Consider the following 20,644-nt stretch of genomic DNA (forward strand, 5'->3'; position numbering starts at 1 on the left):
TCTCTTCCACCGAGTTTTCCGAAGCGTCAGCCGAGCCTTCGTAGATAACTTCTCGGATTCGATTCAACTCCATCAATTCTTGCTTCCTTTCATCACTGTCCACTACCACCGAGGCTTTCTTTTCCAGTGTTTCGCTCGCGAGCGAATCAGCGGCCGCATTAAATTCACGTATTGCATGCAGGTATTTCACCGAGCGAAGTCTCGCCGTGAGTTCCTTGTGTTTGTCCAGTTGTGCCATTAACGACTCCTTACGACAAGCGATCACCCCTAGGGATTGCTGGATTGCGAGTCTCGAGTCTCCCACGATAACTAAGTTCTCTGCCCCATGTCCTAGGGCCGCCGAGACGCCATTATTCATGCCTGTGTACTCGGCGAGGTTTACTGTCGTGGTCTCGAGATAAGCACTCGCAGCGATCACTATATTCCATTCCGGGAGTCTCCACAAAATCCATGCACAACTACCATAGCCACCGTGCTTTTCGGTTTTGGCTGATCCATCGAACGAGAGTACGAAACCTCGGTGTGCGCGGGGCAGTCGCGCATATAGCAACTGGGGGTCCATACGAACAGTCGGGGAACCACGTATCGGTGGGGTCACCGGGGCCAACGAGTCTTCGAGGTCGACGAAACTAGTAATGGTCGACTGCAAGAGTTGCGCAAAAGCGCAATCTTTCTCCTTAACCCGCTGCACCACCAGGTGCCACGGCGACAGTAATACCGCAAATTGGGTAGCCCGTCCAAACAGAGTCTTCGACTTGTGGACCTAGTCGAGTGTTGAAAATCGCGTGTAGACATGGATGGTCCGACCTGCGAGTTGGGTGTAACACACCTTCAACATTTGGAGCAGGGCCAGGACCTCTTTTTCGGCCGGGTGATAATTCATCTCTGCGTCCTTGAGGACTCGGCCGCAGAATCGTACCGGATGCATTTTTCCACAGTGCTCTTGCATCAGCGTTGTACTGAGCGCCCACTCGTTTGCAAAGAGTGTTACGTGGACTGCTCGGTCACGGTCGAAGTGTCGGAGGATCGGTGCCTCACCGACCTTTCGTTGTAACGCAGCAAAGCTTCGCTTGGTGGCACTGAGGTCACCCCCGTCCGTGAAATCTTCGTCCTTCAGCTGATATAGTGCTGCTCCGTATACTGCAAAGTCTTGGATGAACCGGCTGTAGTAGTTTAGTGCACCGAGGAATGCTTGTACGCCCTTTTTCGACCGAGGAAACGAAAGCTCGGCTACTGCTTTGAGCTTTTTTGGGTCAGCTCTGATGCCTTCTCGTGTCACCTCATGCGACAAAAAATCTACCTTGGGCTGCACAAAGATGCTCTTAGTGAAGCTCACACTAATACGGCACTCTTCGAAGCGGGCGAGCAGTCGATCCAAAGTCTCGAGGCAGTCGTCAAACGACTCACCCCCGAAGCAAATATCGTCCACAAATGATCGGCGCCCGAACACCGGAACTAGCGAGGACTCGTCGGGCTCTCCGTTGCGAACATGTCGGCCGCCGGGCTATTAATGAGTTCCGCGACCGAGTCCTCGGCCCGAGTGCTGTCGCAGCTTGCTTCAAACTTCGTGGGTGTCTGGTTTGGGTCAGGTGACGAATCGTCCGACGGTTCAGCCAGGGTCCGTCCGAGGGTTCGACCAAGGTCTCGGTCATTCTCCTCCGCACACCGCATCAACCCTGCGTAGTGTTTCCATCCACCTTTCGGTTGTACAAATCCCCACAGTGCATTATCAATCATGCGTTGGTAAATCATCGGTGCATTCTTTAGTCCAAAAGGCATCCTGAGCCACTCAAAGTGACCGAGGGCACACACGAAGGCCGAGATTTGGCGAGCCCTCGTTGTCATCATAATCGCCCAAAATCCACTTGCCGCATCCAACGAGCAGTACCACAGATACTTCTCGAGGTCGGTGAGAAGGTCATCGACCAGAGGCATTGCATATTCCATGATTGCGGTGATGGCATTCACCATCTTGTAATCAATGCACAACCGGATGTCCTCGCCGTTCTTTTTCAACACAATCACGATCGGCGAGGCCCACGGGCTGTTCGAAAACGCTATCAGGCCTGCCTTGAGCAGGCCTCGTAGTAGCTCGTACAGCTTCCGTAGGTGCCGAAGAGGCACTCGCCGAGCTCTCTGTTTGATGGGTGAGTGCTCGTCCACATCGATATCACACACCACCCCATAAGCGGGCGGAGGCAAAGCATTTCCACTAGAGATCATGATCTTCTCGTGCTTCTTGAGCACTTTCACAACTCGGTCCTGGCGTTCCGCACTCACCCCTGGGAGACGCACATTTGGCGCCGAGTAGTCGAGGTCTGTCACCGAGGTCTCCGTTAGGTCGGGAAGGAATGCCAGCTCGTGAGCGTAGTCCTCTAAATTGATCTCATTGGGCATGTGCTCCGACGAGGGCTGGTCGCCCCCGTCGTCTGCACCCTCTCTCGTCGCCAACGCAGTAGCTACAGACAGGTACGTTGCTTCTAGGATATCCATCGAGTCTTCATCCACCGACTCCTCGGCCGAGTCTTCAGACAGCCCAGGCTTACGTTGGTAATAAGTGGATTCCGCCGCCTCTGGGGCCCCATCGGTAGACACGCTTAGCTCTGAGCTCGCGTCGGAGCCATCGTCGCTGGCCCGGTCGAACGTGACTTCGTGCGCAACCTTCGCTGTGGTCTTGGTACTAGCGAACTCAAGCTCGGCGCGCTGAGTAGGGAGCGCCACCGGATCATCACCCACTGGTGAGCCGTCGGTGGCGAGTTGCTCCACTTCTTCGCGCCTCGCGAGTTCTCGTTCCCAAAGCTCGGCACAGCTCGGTCCGGGCCGACGAGTTATCGGGCGGCCGAGGTTTGATTCCAGCCGGGGTTGGATAGCTCGGTCGGTCCACCACCGGTGGTTGCGCAGCGAGCCACTTCTGGTAGAGTTCGTACTCGCGCTGGAGCGAATCCTCGTCGCGCGATTCTTCAAATGCGGCCACCTGCCACTCTCGGTACTTGGTCGACCCCAACCGAGTGTATCCCTCATCATACGGGAAGTCCCCAATTGGGACCCACAGAAGCAGGGGGGGTGAGCCCGGCAAGACAACAGCCGATCGCTCACATTGGTCACTCGTACTCGAGAGACCTTGCCCCGTCTAAACGCTTTCACCGTGGGCACCAACGTCTCGGTCCGGCGTATCCACAGCTCGTGGGTCTCCTCCGAGGTTGGCGCCTCGGTGGTCGACAGTCAACCCACTCGTGACCGGGGATAAGTAAATCCTCGGCGGGTCCACTGTTGATGTGCGGACCGAGACTTCGCTCATCGAGCATATTCTTCGTCTTGATGAGCGGAATGCTCACCTCGCCCGGCAATTTGGCAGTCGCGTGGAACATGCCCAGGCGCACACCTGTCGGAATCATAAAGTCGGTGCCGAGGACTACGTCCACACCGGCGCCATGATCCATAATCCACAATTCAAACTCGTACACTCGTTCCCAGCCGAGCGTCACTTTGACCAAGGCTCGGCGCTCTGTAGCCACCGTTCCTTTGGTAAACCCTTGTATTTCCATACAGCGGCCGTGACCTTGAATTTCACGCAGCCGCAACTTCTTTGCAAATCTCTCCGAGATCACACGTACATTCGCTCCTGTGTCCAAAAGGACTCGGGTGCGCACATCATTCACCGCGCCTCGGGCCAGAGCTCTCATCCGAGCCCTCTGGTCGAATTTCCACGCGGACCACCACCCCAGCCTCTTGCCCGGGAGTATCTTCAGCACTCCACCGAGCTTTGGGTTGGTGCGTCCTACCGGCACTGCGCTTGAAACCCAAGCCTCTGTGCCACTTCCATCTCCATCTTCATCACTCGCATCACTCATTTCACCTCCGCCGAGGTTTCCACCTCTCTCCTTTTCATTTTCCACCATGTTCACATATTCCTTGTCATTGTTCGGCCATTTGCACTTCCCCACAAACGCGTAGACACAGTCTGCGTCGATCGCGGGTTCGGCTAATTGTGGCAGCCCGATTGGGACCAACCCAGTTTCAGTTGGCGGGCTGCCTAGTTTAAATGGCCACCGAAGACTAGGCTTTGGAGCTCGGGGGTGAGGTCTTTCTTCTCAATATTCGTTCGAAGGAGAGAAGTGAGCGCTTGGAGAGCTTCACATTTTCCGACATCGTGCACTTGTTGACATAGCTTACAGCGACGGTAGCAGTACTCGGCCGAATGACCGAGCCCTCCGCATGCAGCGCACGGTCCATATTGACGGGGGCGACCCTCGCGGTTATCGCGGCCGAGGTTTCGATTTCCTCGGTCGAGGTTTCGGTTGAAGTCGCCACCCTTGCGCTGACGGTGGTCTGAGCGGGCATAGGTCCCGTCTGCTGCTGCACGTCTTTCATGATCGTTCGCCGCGGCTACGTGCCCACCTTCATCTTCGGAGTTGTAGTCATCACTATAGTCGCCGCCACTTTGATCGTCCTCAGAGTAGAGGCTGTTGCCAGCTTCGCTCTCGCTACCGCTGTACGAGTGTCGGCGCGGTGACGAATGCTCGGTCCGGCCACCCCTAGACCCTCGGACTTGGAGTTCGGTCATCATGTCAGCGAGCGAGGCCTCTGCCAGCGAGATTCGCGGTACATGGCGCGAGTCATCGCGACGACGGTCAAAGTCTCGGTCCCGACGATCGTATCGGTCGCGACGGTAACCGTCACGCGAAGAGTCGGTGCGTCGGTCATCGCGTCGGTAGCTGTCCCGCGAAGCCTCGGGGCGTTTGTCATCGCGTCGGCGAGCACTCTCACGGCTTCTCGGTGGGTAAGCCGAAGTCTCGCGGGACTGTCCACGCTCTTCCAACTTCAAGATGTCGTTAATCATGCCTTCCAACTCGTGAATGTCCTTCACTCGAATGTGGCAGAGCCGCCGTTCGAGGCCTCGGTCCCCACACGACTCGAGGAATCGGTGCACATGGTCTTTCGCATCGAGACCACCCTTCTCGAACTGGAGGCCAGCGTTGCGAGCGTAGCCATTCAGTCAATTTAGGTAGTCGCAAATGTGCTCGGTACCATCCCTCTTCGCCGAGTAGTACCGAGCCTTAGCAGACTGCTTGAATTGCGAGCAGTAGTACTTAATGAAGGCGTCGCTGAGCAACTTCCACTGACGTTTGGTTTTCCTCGGAAGTTGACGGTACCAGTGAAGGGCACCATCCCGAAGGCTTAACTCAAACGCCATGCACCACTCGTTGGGCGGTGTGTGAATGCCCTTCATCTCGTAGACGAAAGCTCGGAGCCACTGCATCGAGTTTTCACTCTTGTTGCGGGCTCCGGAAAAATGTTTGATGGTCGGTGGGTCGCGAGCTCAAGTCTCGGTGTCGAGCTCAAGCGCTCCATCTCGCTCACCTCCCGGACCTGGCGGGCCAATTCGTCACTAGGACTGTCGCGGCCGTCAACGTGGTCCAGGTAGTCATCATCATCATCATCCTCGTCAGAGGAGGCCGACCGAGGGGTGAACCGTCGGCTCGTTTTCCCGCGTTGTGTACTGCGAGTAGGCTTCGACCCCTCGGTGCGCGAAATGCGTTCCGCGCGACTCGTCGACCGGGGAGTCACCATGTGCAAGTCTTGGAAGTACGGCGTACCCTCGGTGCGGACCGAAAACACACCATCAGTAGTCTGCCGTCTGGCCGAGATCTCTGGTTTCTTCTGAGGCGTCTGTGGGAGTGGGACTTTCTACGGGTCGTCCTCCTCCTGCTCCGCCGAGGCCTTGGCTTGGTCAGCCAGGCCGATGTCTGTGGCGCCAAAGCTCAGACGAAGCTTGCGCTTCCACTTCTGGAGCTCACGGCCAGCTATGGCGGGGGGCCAGTCGCGGATTGCGGCGTCCGACGGGTGAGTTTGGGGCTCGCACCCCATAGCCCGTAAGAGTGACACCGTGTCCTCGGCCACCTGAGTGGTGCTAATAGAGTTCACTGGCCAAGCCAGCTCGCATTTCAGCTCCACCCAAATGGCCTGTCGGACCGACTTGGGCGCGTATTGCTGCATCCACTCGCTTTCCTCCATCATTTGCTTGAACACTAGTCCTAGCACCTTGTTTGCAGCTGGAGTGCTGCCATTCATCGGCGGCCGGTTGCCTTGGGCAACTTGAGGACCATTAGTAACCTGCATCAGGGCTTTCGAGCCCTCGGTGCCGTCCTCATAGTCGTCGTAGGCGTGGTCCGGCTCCGCCACTTCATCAAATTCGGCGACGAGGTTTCGCGAGAGCGAGCGGGGAACCCCGCTGTGTCCCGCGGACAACATCGCGCCTTCCTGGTCGTCCGTCTCCTGCATCGCTGCAGATGACTTCTCTTCCAGGTCATCATAGTCCATCATTTCGTCCTTGGCGTCGGAATCTTCATCCACCGACTCTTCGAAGCTGACCGACCGTTCGGTGATCACCCACAACCGAGACGTCAAGTCGCTAGCGACGGTTGACGAGTACTCGGTGGGTCCGCGCGTCGACTTTGCCGGCGTTGCTGGTACCGCTGACTTGGATCCGTTCGCCATCTTGTTCTTCTTGTTCTTGTTCTTGTTCTCTTCTTCTTCTTCCTCTTCTCAATGCTCGTTAAGGGGCAATACCTACACAGACCGTAACAACAAACACTCGGTCACACCAGTCCCGGGTCGCGGCACCAGTTGTCGTGTAGGAATTCACGATTTTACGAGTCCTCGTCCCTCAGCCTCGACAAATGGGACGAGTCCTACCAATAACACACGCTTCCCTCGAAAGGTCGGCGAAGATTGTTGGGATTAAACCTGAAGATCAGGTCCGATCCCTTACACCGGGCTGGAAATATGCCTTGTGTTGAAGTATCGGTCAGGTAGGTACAGCCCACACACAGGCACCGCCAGCCACGAGCAATGGCTGGGGTGCGTAAATATAAACGCTCTCGCGCTAAACCCACTGTGGTCCCTCAGAAAGGAAGGGTACCGGGCCGGTCAAGGCCTTTGACAGGGGCGCCGAGGTGAAACCTCGACCAAGGAGTCAAATACACTGGGGGGCCACGCCACGCCCCCAGGACAACGTATAAACGTACAGGGAGGACTCTCTACCTCCCAACACTCGGCCACTATCCACTCTTGGCCTTACCAGGGCGAACTCTCGGTCAATGTACCTTAAGCTCACCGGCAGACATACTGTTAAAGGGTGATGCGTGCGCGTGGCTTCACACTTGGCGCGCCATTGTGTGTGCGTGTGCGTGCGTGCGTAGGTGTGAGTGCGCGTCATCTTCTCTCAATCGAGGCTTTGTGGCGGCGTCCAATGCTCAAGATGCGGTCCTCAAACAGTAAGAGAACACCCCGACGTTGGAGGGTCGCATACGAGGCATGAGGCAAGGCGAGGCGTGCATGAGGACGAGCGCGTGGGAGCAAAGTATCGGGCAAGGTTGCTGCGTGGATGCGCGGGTGGGTTACAGCATAGTATTTGCATGCCTTACGACAATGTCCCAATGTCGACTCCTGTACGGACGCGCCATCCACATCCTGGGGATATGGTGACACCACCACGCATGCCACAACCCTCACAAGTTGGCACCCAACCCGTCTGTATTGCTTACACTTCCAAAACCAACTCGACCATAAAACAGGGAAGTACGCGGGCGCTCAGCAATGCTTTTAAATGAGGCTGAGTCGCGAGTAACCACACATATGACTCTGTTAAAGGGTGATGCGTGCGCGTGGCTAGATGTTTGCTTTTCTTTTGCCAACAAGAGAGCATAGTAGGCAGGCTAGAAGCTAAAACTCACTCAATCAATCTTACTTTTGGTTTTGCAATCTCGGCCCGAAGCCGTCTTTAAGTGTTTCAAGCTTTACAGCTCGTAGTCCAACTTCCTTTTGGTTATGAGCCCAAGTACCGACACCAAGTTCAAAGTCGAGCCTTTCGACGGCTCGAACTACTCGCTGTGGAGCTACAAGATGAAGATGTACCTGATGTCCAAGGGATTGTGGGATGCGGTCAGCGGAGAAGCCGAGGTGGCCTCGGCGAAGGAGCAGCAAGCGCACGCGGCGATTGTGCTCAACCTCAACGACTCACAGTTGATGCACGTGGTGACGTCCAAGACTGCGAAGGAAGCGTGGGACACATTGAAAACGTTCCACAAGACTCAAGACATGGCGAACCGACTGTGGCTCAAAGAGAAGTTCTCGGCGTTCAAGTTTACAGCATCCTCCGTCAGCAATCACGTAACGGAGTTAGAGAAGCTCGTGATGGATATGAAGAACGCGGGGTGTGAACCAAGCGAAGAAGACGTCTGTGCGACGATGTTGCGGAGTCTACCATCGAGCTACGAGAGCCTGGTTCAAGCATTTCGCATGTCAGTGAGCGATTTCAAGCTTGCAGACCTCGTGAGCAAGCTGATTGCGGAAGAAGTGCGTCAAAAGGACTCGACGCGCGTCGAAGAGGCGACCGCGCTTCTTGCCGGTAAGGGCAATGGAAAGCAGCAACAGAAGAAGAGAACACACGCGGGGGACGCAAGAAGGGATTCTCCGGAGCGTGTTTCAACTGTGGCAAGATGGGCCATTACGCGAGGGATTGCCGTTCTAGGGCAAGTCCCGATGATAGTATCCAAGACCAGTCAAACGTTGCGTTTAACGCGACCGACGCTTTTGCGAGCGAGAGCTGGGTGATGGATAGTGGTGCTTCGGCACACATGTGCAAGACACGCGACGCCTTTCACGAGTACTCGGCTATAAAGACTGCGCGCAGCATATTGAGCGCAAAGAACAGTGCGAACTTGAAGATTCTCGGTTTTGGAACAGTTGTTTTGCGTGTCTGGACTGGAAGTTCGTGGATAAACGCGCGGCTGGAAAACACGTTGCATGTTGAAGACTTAAACAAGAACCTGTTCTCTCTGACGGCTGCAACAGCACGCGGTATGACCGTGACTATGGACAGCGAGCGGTGCGTTGTGAAACGCGGCAGCCAAGTTGTGGCGACGGGTAGGAAGCAAGGCAAGCTGATGTACCTCAACACTGATGGTGGTGAGGAGTGTCATGTGGCTGAAAACGACGTTGGTCTATGGCATCGGCGACTCGGTCACGTGTCTTTCAGCACGTTGAACTCCATGGTTAAGGACGGAAAACTCAGTGGTGCGCAAGTTGCACCTGGAACCGTGTGTGGTGTATGCGCGACTGCGAAACAAGCACGCAAGCCATTCAGTTCAACCGAGAAGGAGCTCGAAGCCAGGGAGAGTGCACGCAATGACACCACCGTGTGCTCTGATGTGTTGGGGCCTGTCACCCCCGCATCCAAGTCGGGCTACAAGTATATTGTGAGCTTTATTTTGATGAAAAGCCGTTTTGTGACGATCTATCCACTGCGCAAGAAGAGCGAAGTGTGTGAGGCGTTCAAGAAATTTCTCAAAGAGGCAGAAACAAGCGCGGGCATCAAGGTTAAGGTGTTACGCAGTGATAATGGTGGTGAGTATTGCAACGCAGCAATGGAGACTCTTTGCGACGACAAGATGGTCAAAGCAGGAGTTTACGGTACCATACAACCCGCAGCAAAACGGTATGGCAGAGCGAATGAACCGTACTCTGGTCGAAATGACACGCTGCATGCTGAAAGAGAGCGGGATTGACAAGTCGTACTGGTGTGAGGCTATGATGACTGCAGCAGACATTCGGAACGTGTTGCCTAACACTTCAAACCCACACTCAAGTCCGTTCCAACTGGTTTACAAAAGGGAGCCACGTCTGGAGCACATGCGCGTTTTTGGGACCGAGTGCTATGCCCATGTGACCAAGCAAAAACGCAAAAGCTGGATGACTCGGGTATCAAGTGCGTTTTCCTCGGCTACGCCAAACAGCACAAAGCATATCGACTGCTGGATCCAACTAACGGATCAATCGTGATTTCAAGGAGTGTGACGTTTGCTGAAGCCCCACTCGCTACGGCGCGTAAGGAGGGCAGCCAGGAGGTGATCGATATCATCGGCAACGACGAAGAAGAGGAGCGCACGGAAGAACCCAGCGTTGAGGAAGGTTTCCGCACACCCCAACTCACCCACGCCGGGAACCTGATAATCACAGCGGGCCGACTGACTCTGTGCCGACGCGTGGCTCTAGCACTCCGGGGAGAGATGGCGAGGAGGAGTGGATGGTGCGTCCGGCACGCAAAAGGCGTGGAGTTGTGCGCTACCAGGACGAGTACCCCGGGACTCGACGTGGTGAGTTCAACTTGGACGATTTTGAGGGTGAGTTCGATTCCCTCTACTGTCTACTTACTGAAGACGACGACGGCGAGCGTGCTGTTTCATACGACGAAGTTATGCGCAGCAAGTACAAGGACGAGTGGCTGCGTGCCATGGAAAGCGAGATGAAGTCGCTTGAGGATCACCGCACCTGGACTTTGGTGGATATGCCATCAGACAAAAGGCAATCGGGTGCAAGTGGGTTTTCCGCATCAAGCGAGACCCGAGCGGGAAAATTATCAAGTTCAAGGCTCGTTTGGTGGCAAAGGGCTTCACACAACGCCCAGGAGTTGACTACACGGAGACGTTCGCTCCTGTAGCACGCAAGGAGTCCATCAACATGGTTGTGGCAATTGCTGCAGAGGAAGACATGGAGGCTGAAAACGTGGATGTTGACACCGCGTTTCTATACGGTGACGTGGACGAGGAACTCTATATGGACCAGCCAGATGGTTTCGAGGACCAAAGCAACCCGACTAAGAAGTGTTTGCTGATGCAAGCACTTTACGGCACGAAGCAAGCGGCGCGTCAATGGAACAGCAAGCTGAATAAGCACTTGGAAAGCCAAGGCTTTTGTCGATCGGCGGCGGATCCGTGTGTGTACGTTCGGCGTTCTGGCTCAAAGTTCAGCATTATTGTCGTCTATGTGGACGACCTCATGATCTTCAGCAAGACGAAAGCAGATATTACTGGGATCAAGGAGGCGCTGAAGCGTGAGTTCAGCATTAAGGAGCTCGGTGAGCTAAAGTACTGTCTCGGCATCGAGATCCACCGCGACCGTGAGAGCAAGGTCATTATCATGAACCAACGAGCGTATATTCAGCGACTCGCAGAAAAGTTCGGTGTAGAAAACTGCAAGGCAGTGCACACACCAGCGGATAGCAACTCGAAACTGGTGAAACCCTCGGAGGACGAAGTTTTCGCGCCTAAGTACCCGTACCGCGAGTTGGTGGGGGCTTTAATGTACCTCGCAACTTGCACCCGTCCGGACATTGCTCAAGCTGTGGGTGAAGTGGCCAAGTTTTGCGAGTACTACAACAAGTCTCATTGGGTGGCCGCAAAAAGGATTTTAAAGTATTTGAAGACGACTCAAGACTTGGGGCTTGTGTTCAACGGCCGGACCAAGGGAGAGTTGCTCGGCTACGCGGATGCGAACTGGGCAGGCGATCTGGACACTCGGCGCTCGACTACAGGCTACGTGTTTTTCCTGAATGGGAGTGCGATTTCGTGGAAGTCGAAGCGGCAACCGACAGTGGCAACATCGAGCACGGAGGCAGAGTATATGGCCTTATACAATGCCACCCAAGAGGCAGTATGGCTGCGTCAGCTACTAAAGGACGTGGGGGCTGAGTGTGTGGGTGCTACTACAATATTCCAGGACAACCAAGGATGCATTGCGCTGGCCAAGAACCCCGCTTACCACTCACGTACGAAGCACATCCACCTGAAGTATCACTTCTTGCGCGAGAAGGTGGAAGACAAGATCATCGTGCTTGAGTACAAGCCGACAGACGAGATGGTCGCGGACGGGTTTACCAAGGCGCTGGCACGACCCAAGCACCGCCAGTTTATCGTTGGACTCGGCATGGACGACTAAGACGCCAGGCACAGCGCATCAAGGGAGAGTGTTAAAGGGTGATGCGTGCGCGTGGCTTCACACTTGGCGCGCCATTGTGTGCGCGTGCGTGTGCGTGTGCGTGTGCGTGTGCGTGCGTGCGTGTGCGTGTGCGTGCGTGTGTGTGTGCGCGTGTGCGAGGCTTTGTGGCGGCGTCCAATGCTCAAGATGAGACGCGCAGGCTGCGTGTGCATGAGGACGAGCGCGTGGGAGCGCGTGTGGATGTTCAAGCTGCGTGGATGCGCGGGTGGGTGCATAGTATTTGCATATGTAGGAGTAGGGTGTCCATGACTTTGCACCAGTCTGTATTGCTTAGTGGGTTAGTACCGGGTCTTTGACTCGAAGGTCGTGGGTTCGATTCCCACAGATGTTTGCTTTTCTTTTTGCCAACAAGAGAGCATAGTAGGCAGGCTAGAAGCTAAAACTCACTCACTCAATCCTACTTTTGGTTTTGCAATCTCGGCCCGAAGCCGTCTTTAAGTGTTTCAAGCTTTACAGCTCGTAGTCCAACTTCCTTTTCATACCCCGCGTCGGCCGAGCATATCCAGACCCTACAGCTAAGCTAGCTAGACTTACCGTAGACGGACTTGACCCTGATGGCTTGGGGGGAATATTCTGCTCTGATTTAATAGTTAGAGGCGGTGAGGCCTCGACTGCAAGTAATCCCTAATGTCTATACAAATGTCTAATATAGATCGAGCTTTCGGTCTAATCCTACAACCGGACGAGCCTTCGTCTTAAGTCCGGATTCCTAATAGGAGGCAAAAGGTGTATCCACTATGACTATCCGGAGAGCTCGGCGAGAGTTTATTAGGACCCGCCGAGCCTCACAGTCACTAACTAGATTCCTGTCACTCTGGCGCGGTAAATGTGAGTAGCCAATAGGAGACCTCGGTCATCTTCTCTCAATCGACGCCGTTAGACCTCGGTCTGGTGGCTCCACTCCTCCGCAGTCAAAACCCAATCTCACACTGACCTCGAAGCGTAGCAAGAGCAATTGTGCCTGACCTTGACCAAGTTAGAGCAGAAAGAGTACTCGTGCACGACCTTGAAATACACTGAAGCTGCATGATAGGACAGTCCCAAGCGGTCCGTCACGCTCTCCTACCCAAGTCTTCAAAACTCGTCTTCTACACACCATATATGCACCTCAAACAGTAAGAGAACACCCCGACGTTGGAGGGTCGCATGATCACGAGGCATGAGGCAAGGCGAGGCGTGGCCCTCTCTCTCCGAAAGCCATCGCGAGTGGTGCCTTGAAAGTGTAGCTATTCCACCGCTGTTGGGCCTGCAGCTGGAAGAACGTGAGCTTTCCACAAATGGACAGTGGCACGCCTGTGTGTATGTAGATGGGGGGACATCTAGATACTACAGCAGCAGATGTGATGCTATGGAGCAAAGTATCGGGCAAGGTTGGTGCTACCAGCGCGGATGGATTACAGTAGTAACAGTCATAATGTAAAAGATTTCGCAAGGTGATCGAATTGCGGCTTACAGCGAAGCGGTACCACATCAGGATTCTGGCACGAGATCCTCCCACTACCAAGAGCGAGGGCTTTTCCCTGCTCTGTTAGCCAGCCTGGGGCGGTACACCCTTCCTTAGTGACCTCGGTGCACTGCCTTACGACAATGTCCCAATGTCGACTCCTGGTTTGAGATGGACGCGCCATCCACATCCTGGGGATAGTGACACCACCACGCATGCCACAACCCTCACACCTTACTACCCGGACAGAAGCGTATCCGTGACAAGTTGGCGCCACCCAACCCGGTGACATTCCGTCATGCCTGCACCATACTAAAGGTTGACTTGGCCCACACTTCCAAAACCAACTCGACCATAAAACAGGAAGTGCAAGTTCAGACCTACGATCCGAAACTGATTAAGTTCGCGACCTACGCGGGCGCTCAGCAATCGTGCTTTTAAATGAGGCTGAGTCGCGAGTAACCACATATGCTCGCATGGTCCGACCAACTGCTACCAAACAGCATTGATCCTGTCGGTACCAGTTCAGCTTGACTCGACCCATATGCCAAAGCACTAGACGCCATGCTACCCAAGGTCGCGTCTCTGTGAGAGCCTCTCGATCTCCTCGAAGAGCTTTTGACGTGGTGCTCGCCCAGCCTACTTACAGCTTCAAGAGTGTAAAGCTGCTCGTGCGAGCAACTGGGCCCGCTACCACCACGACCCGCTGATCGTTGGCACAGACAATGGAGACTCGCCACACCCACTACTCGACACCTTTCGCAACAGTATTGGCTCCGACGGCGTGTCGATGATGCCGAGCCTTACGCCGTTGGATATTTCCAATAATATGTGACCGTGAGCGATTTCATGTCGACAATATACAACGTGGGTGAGGGAAGCGTTGCCCGTGGACGTGTCCTTCATGACCCGTAGGCCCAGTTCTAACAGTGCCAACCATAGGGCTAGGCTCCGAGTTGGATTGACACCTATTTCCGAATGAATTGGCCTGTGCCACGGCACCATGAGCCCGTGGCATACACGTGCAGTTTAGGACCACCTCGATGCAAATCAAGCTCCACAGATGGCCGAATGGTGTTGAAACTGGTAACTGTGAGCAGAACAAAGTTTCGGTGCGCACCACAAGCAATTTCATCACTATGGCCCATGGCACGACCAATTGTTATGGCAGGTACCACAGCGTGTCATACATGGCATTTTTTATGGTACGACTGACACACGGTTAGAACTAGATCTGAGCGCCTTGAAGAATGGGCTGTGCTATACAATTCGTTAGCTATCGAGCTTGCTGCATTCGAAAAGATGATCGTACTATTTCTCGAATTACTCCCACCCCATATTACAGGTGTCCCCGCTGAATCTGCAACTGCCATCGGCTATCTACCGCGAACACAGAGTGTGCGGGAGTCTGCCAGTGCACAAGATTTGCCACAGCTGTCTGGTGAGATGTACTGAATTAGTAAGATCATTGCGGGAAAATGTCTCTCTGCGTGAAACATCGAGTTGCTAGATCACGGTAGAAAATGAAAGGCCCACAATGAACATTATATCTTGCAGGACATGCAGTGTGCACAACAACCAACTCCATTTACCTAAAGTCCTCATGACGAACCAGTCCAAAGTTAACAAGAAGGCATACGTGCGCCTGACGCTGAGTGAGAAGGTCGTGGTGTGCGAGATGGCGCACAAGCAGACCAGCAACCGATCTTTCAGCATCCACGCACTTGCTGACTGGGCAGTACATTAGCATCTATAAAAGCAGTACATTAGCGTCTATGCGCAACCTGTGCAGATATTGTAACCTCGCAGTTTTTTTTGGTCCCACCTTTGCAGATTCAGCGGGGACACCTGTATGGGGTGGGAGTAGTTCATATTATGTAGGACCTGTACGTGAAGCAAGCCCTTAGCACATTCTACCTCCGGTCCGAAAAAAAATATGCAGTCACAAAATTGAACTATTAGCGACAGATCAATCAGAATGAAGGTAATATTTATGCTTAATATTACCGTTACCAAACCGAAGTTTTATTAAGCTTAACCCCTTTGTTCCCGTATGTTGTACGGTACAACATAAGAGGTGTATACCCTAATTCACTTTGTTCACAACATCTCTGGTATGTTGGACCTCCAACATAAGCAAAGATTATACTTGGTTTTTGTATTGTACAAATCACAGTTGATGGCATACTCAAGTTAATATGTTTTTATTTCATAAAAGAAACAAATGCACAGGTTTAGGTTTTTGTGGGAGGGGATCGGTTGAATGTGGCAGAGAGGGAAAACTGCACCCACCACAAACGAGTGGCACAGCAGCGTCCAAAGCTCATTCTCCAAAAGTCAACGCAAGGCTAACATGGTTGCGCCGGCTGGGAAGACCCCGCGGCACCAGCTATCAGAGCAAGAGCGACGTCTGTGCCTTGAGGCACTGCTGAGTGACCGTCACGCTCGTCGTATCGGCCGGGCGCAGCAGAAGGACAGTGGTGATGTAAATACTATGAGAAGGAGTCGAGCAGCCAAGCTAACAACTGCAGAAATGGAGATTGCCGAGTCCAAGGAGTGTGATACAGCGGTGGCGATAGCGACGTCGAAGGCAGTAGCGGATATGCAAGCATCGGCTGAGGCGAAGGAGACGTCGGGCAAGAAGAAAAAAGCGGCTAAGAAGGTGGGAGACGTGGTGATTACGGCAGCTAAGAAGACGACACGCACGAGGGGCGTAGCAAAGAAGTCGGACGCCAAGAAAGTTGCCAGCGCTTTGGTGTCGCTGCGGACAACAACACGCGCAGCCCCATCACCCGAGACTACTGTGGGCGAAGTTGTTGCAGACATGGTGACTTCAGTGGAAATCATTGAGAATCTTACGCCTGACCGCGCGCCGCGGCCTACTGTGGAACCGGTACCGACAGCGGGTACTGGACAGCGGAGACGAACCCCACGATCCTCGTCAACGAAGCGCCGGCGCAGCGTGTTGCAAGATGATGAAGACGACGAGGTAAGTTATGTTGGTCATATCCAACGTAATATATTATGCTATCAGCAATGTCATCATAAGGTCTAACATAACATTACGTTTTGATGTCACTATTGCAGATAGAATCAAGTGGCGACGAGAGTTGTGACGAGCGAAGTACTGTGTTTTCTCTCCCCACTGGCACTGTTGATTCGGACCCAAATCTGATGAATGATGGAGCTGATTGGTGCACTGGTTTGAATTCCGACGAGGATTCCGATCTCGACAAAAAGCTTGAAGAAGAAGAAGAAGTAGATGATGAAGACTGGGATGGGGACGGGGATATTGGGAGTCTTACGGATGAAGACTCGAATGTTGAGCAAGAAGAGCTTCCTGACTCAGTGTGGGCATCTGCAGCAAAGGACAAGCAAACCATGGCTTGGATGCGCGACAGCGGGTGGAAATATGGTACGTTTTGCTGCGAATTCCAACATAAGCAATATTGATGGTGCGCGTAGTCAACATAAGGGCTAACATAATGACTGTACTGTTTCATTTGACTAGACACATCCAAGTTTGGCCCTGATCCGACCTACAAAGACCTCTATGACGGTCCATACGGACCAAGCGACAGTGTTCTCAGGGTGGCTGACGACCCGTTGGCTCTACTATTCTACTTCTTACCGCCGAAGTTATGGGTCCAGATCGCGGTCGAGAGTAACGGCTATCACCAGCAGACCATCCCCCTCCGAGCTCGGGCGCTTCGCTCCCAACAACGGCGCAACGCTGGCGAGCGATGTGGAAGATCTTGCTGAAATTCGACGACGTCTCGCAGCGGTGGACTGTATAGAAGCATGGGAGGTTTTGAGGGTTGTTGCGCTGCTGATCGCGAGAATGCTGGTGCCGACCAGAAAAGGCATTGCTGCACACTGGTCACTGAAGAAGGTTGGTGCGCTACCAGCTAATCGGTTCGGCAAATTTCTTGCCCAAGAATCGGTTCTTCCATATTATGGGGTATCTACATTTCTCAAACAACAAGTCGCCTCAAGCCCGCCTCGACCGAGCATGGAAGATTAGACCTGTGGTTGACGTTCTACAGCGCACGTTTGCACGCGGCTACAAGATGCCCCCCGTCATTAGCTTCGACGAAGCAACGCTGCCTTCCCGTTCGCGGTACAACCCCATGCGTCAATTCAATAAGGATAAGCCGCATCGTTGAGGAACGAAGGTATTTGTCGCTGCATGCGCCAAAACAGCATATTGTATGAGGTAGGTGAAAGCGATTGACGTGCCCCGTGTATAACTCCAGGAGCCACTCTCGCTGCTCTGCTGTAAGTTGACCATTCCGCTTTGTAGATCGTCGCTGGTAGTCGTTGTCGGACTCGAAGCGTTGAATCCAGTTCGAAATGGTGTCGATGTGCTTGTTGTAGATCGTCGCCAGTCGCTGCTTAGACAAGCCCAGGTAGAAGTAGCCGTAGAGGGCGTGCATGATGGTGTTTGACGACGCGTGGCGCCCATTGACCGCCTGCTGGATGCTTGCCATCGTCGTCGTGCTGAGTTGTGTGTGACGGACAAGTTGGTGGTCGGTTCTGATTGGCTGAATATCACACGAATCGATTTGAAATCGATTCGCGAAAGCGATTCGATTCAGGCTATTCTCATAAATTCGAATGAAACTAACAATATATTTGGCGAATGATCTCAAAGGTGACAGTCTGAATCTGTAACGATCGGTCACTGTAACGAAGTAAGTAAAACAAGTAAGCGAAGCAACTAAATGAAGTAAGTAAAGTAAGTAAAACAAGTAAGTTATTGAATAAGTAGCCAAGTGAATAAATAAGTAAAAAAAGAGTAGAGAACTTTAGTATCTGGACTTGGAGCTACATAAAATCCAGATAATCTGAAATAACCTTGAAATAATCTACGGATAAAATACCGGCGGATAGTTCAATACTTAACTCCAGTGGAGCTATAGGATACCCCTATAACTACAAGGAATTTAGTTTTGGAGCAATGCCAAAATAGCTCCAAAACCCGAGATAGTTCCGGAAACTAAAGTTCTCTAGTAAGTAAAGAAAGAGATCGGCGCGGACACTAATTTATATGGTAAATGCATTCCAAGCGGTTGTTGACGCGAACAGGGTGCGTCATGTGGCGGTGACGGAAGGTGCTGGAGTGTATATTTGTGTATGCGTGGACGCATATTATCATATTTATGTGTTTCTTCTTGCATTATTTACCAAATCCTAATGCCATGATACAACTTGTCCTCAGCGATTCAACGCAAAGTATTTCAGAAGACAATGGGACGCGGTCGGCGCAACCGACTTCTTCATTTTTACACATCTTTCTAAAGGGGCGCCTGTAAAAAATCATAACCGGACGATACGAAATTAATCAAGCGCAGCTTCACCATTCGGAGTCAGTAGCGAGTTAGGCCCTGGTCTAAGTAGAAATTCCAAAATTCGTTCCGAAAAATTCTCGCTTTCCATTGGCCAAAACTAGGTGTAGCATTCGGAACGTGTTTCAGTGTTTGCACCGTTCTGTATTGTGTTCTCAGAATACCTCGGCGAGCTATTCCGAAGTGAGAACGAATTTACTGCCTCTACCAGGTACTCTATACCAGTAGTTGCCCCCCCCCTTCGCGCTCAAAGAAGACCACTTCGCGATTTTCTATCTGGCCCACCTTCATCTACCCATCGCGCAATGAACAACAAAAAAAAGCCAAGGTGGCAGTTCTCTGTGTTATACAGTGTGTTTGTGTCACTATCTCCGCTCTCCGTAGTGAGCGAGTTTGGCCAGGTAATTTTTTTGCATGTAATTTTATACTGTTTTGTGCTGACTATTTTTTGTGGTGACTAATTATTCGTGTGTAGGTAAGGAGGAGGTGACCATACAGCAGGACAATGCGCCACCTCACCGTGCCTCGGACCGGACTGCGGTGAAAGCAGCTGCTCCAGCGGGGGGTTGGTCGATCAAGTTCGCCAACCAGCCACCGCGAAGTCCCGGCTTCAACGTGCTGGTTCAGCTCGCTGCAGTCGCTGCAGTACAAGAAGCAGACGCGAGACGTCAACAGGCTCATCGCAGCCGTGAAGGCCGCGTTTGAGGAGATGGTAAGTACCACCACCAACAAGTGCTTTCTTACGCTGCAAAGCGTACTAGAGGCGTCGATGCTTGTTGGTGGTGGCAACAGCTACAACATCCTCCACTTGAAAAAAAGACGCACTGATGAGAGTCGAAAGATTGCCTCACTGTCTCCCGTGCTCGGCTGAGGCGGTCGCAGCTGTTGATGCTTAAGCTTAATAAAACTTCGGTTTGGTAACGGTAATATTAAGCATAAATATTACCTTCATTCTGATTGATCTGTCGCTAATAGTTCAATTTTGTGACTGCATATTTTTTTTCGGACCGGAGGTAGAATGTGCTAAGGGCTTGCTTCACGTACAGGTCCTACATAATATGAACTACTCCCACCCCATACAGGTGTCCCCGCTGAATCTGCAAAGGTGGGACCAAAAAAAAACTGCGAGGTTACAATATCTGCACAGGTTGCGCATAGACGCTAATGTACTGCTTTTATAGATGCTAATGTACTGCCCAGTCAGCAAATGCGTGGATGCTGAAAGATCGGTTGCCGGTCTGCTTGTGCGCCATCTCGCACACCATGACCTTCTCACTCAGCGTCAGGCGCACGTATGCCTTCTTGTTAACTTTGGACTGGTTCGTCATGAGGACTTTAGGTAAATGGAGTTGGTTGTTGTGCACACTGCATGTCCTGCAAGATATAATGCTCATTGTGGGCCTTTCATTTTCTACCGTGATCTAGCAACTCGATGTTTCACGCAGAGAGACATTTTCCCGCAATGATCTTACTAATTCTGTTAAAGGGTGATGCGTGCGCGTGGCTTCACACTTGGCGCGCCATTGTGTGTGCGTGCGTGTGCGTGTGCGTGTGTGTGCTTGCGTGTGCGTGTGTGTGCGTGCGTGTGCGTGCGTGTGTGTGTGCGCGTGTGCGAGGCTTTGTGGCGGCGTCCAATGCTCAAGATGAGACGCGCAGGCTGCGTGTGCATGAGGACGAGCGCGTGGGAGCGCGTCTGGATGTTCAAGCTGCGTGGATGCGCGGGTGGGTGCATAGTATTTGCATATGTAGGAGTAGGGTGTCCATGACTTTGCACCAGTCTGTATTGCTTAGTGGGTTAGTACCGGGTCTTTGACTCGAAGGTCGTGGGTTCGATTCCCACAGATGTTTGCTTTTCTTTTTGCCAACAAGAGAGCATAGTAGGCAGGCTAGAAGCTAAAACTCACTCAATCAATCTCACTTTTGGTTTTGCAATCTCGGCCCGAAGCCGTCTTTAAGTGTTTCAAGCTTTACAGCTCGTAGTCCAACTTCCTTTTGGTTATGAGCCCAAGTACCG

The 20,644-nt window shown here is 52.9% G+C and overlaps 1 protein-coding gene across 1 annotated transcript; it reads left to right on the top strand.

Annotated features, from left to right (window-relative positions):
* Positions 1 to 15,635: 15,635 nt before the first annotated feature.
* On the top strand, positions 15,636 to 19,335 carry IUM83_07315 (Pleiotropic drug resistance protein; the record flags this gene model as incomplete). Its single annotated transcript, XM_067931601.1, has 4 exons — positions 15,636 to 16,271; positions 16,370 to 16,697; positions 16,794 to 16,841; positions 19,106 to 19,335. 4 exons carry the CDS (start codon positions 15,636 to 15,638, stop codon positions 19,333 to 19,335), a joined length of 1,242 nt encoding a protein of 413 aa, XP_067798961.1.
* Positions 19,336 to 20,644: the final 1,309 nt, after the last annotated feature.

Source organism: Phytophthora cinnamomi (assembly GCF_018691715.1).
Source record: "Phytophthora cinnamomi strain GKB4 chromosome Unknown Contig6, whole genome shotgun sequence".
Lineage (NCBI taxonomy): Eukaryota > Oomycota > Peronosporomycetes > Peronosporales > Peronosporaceae > Phytophthora > Phytophthora cinnamomi.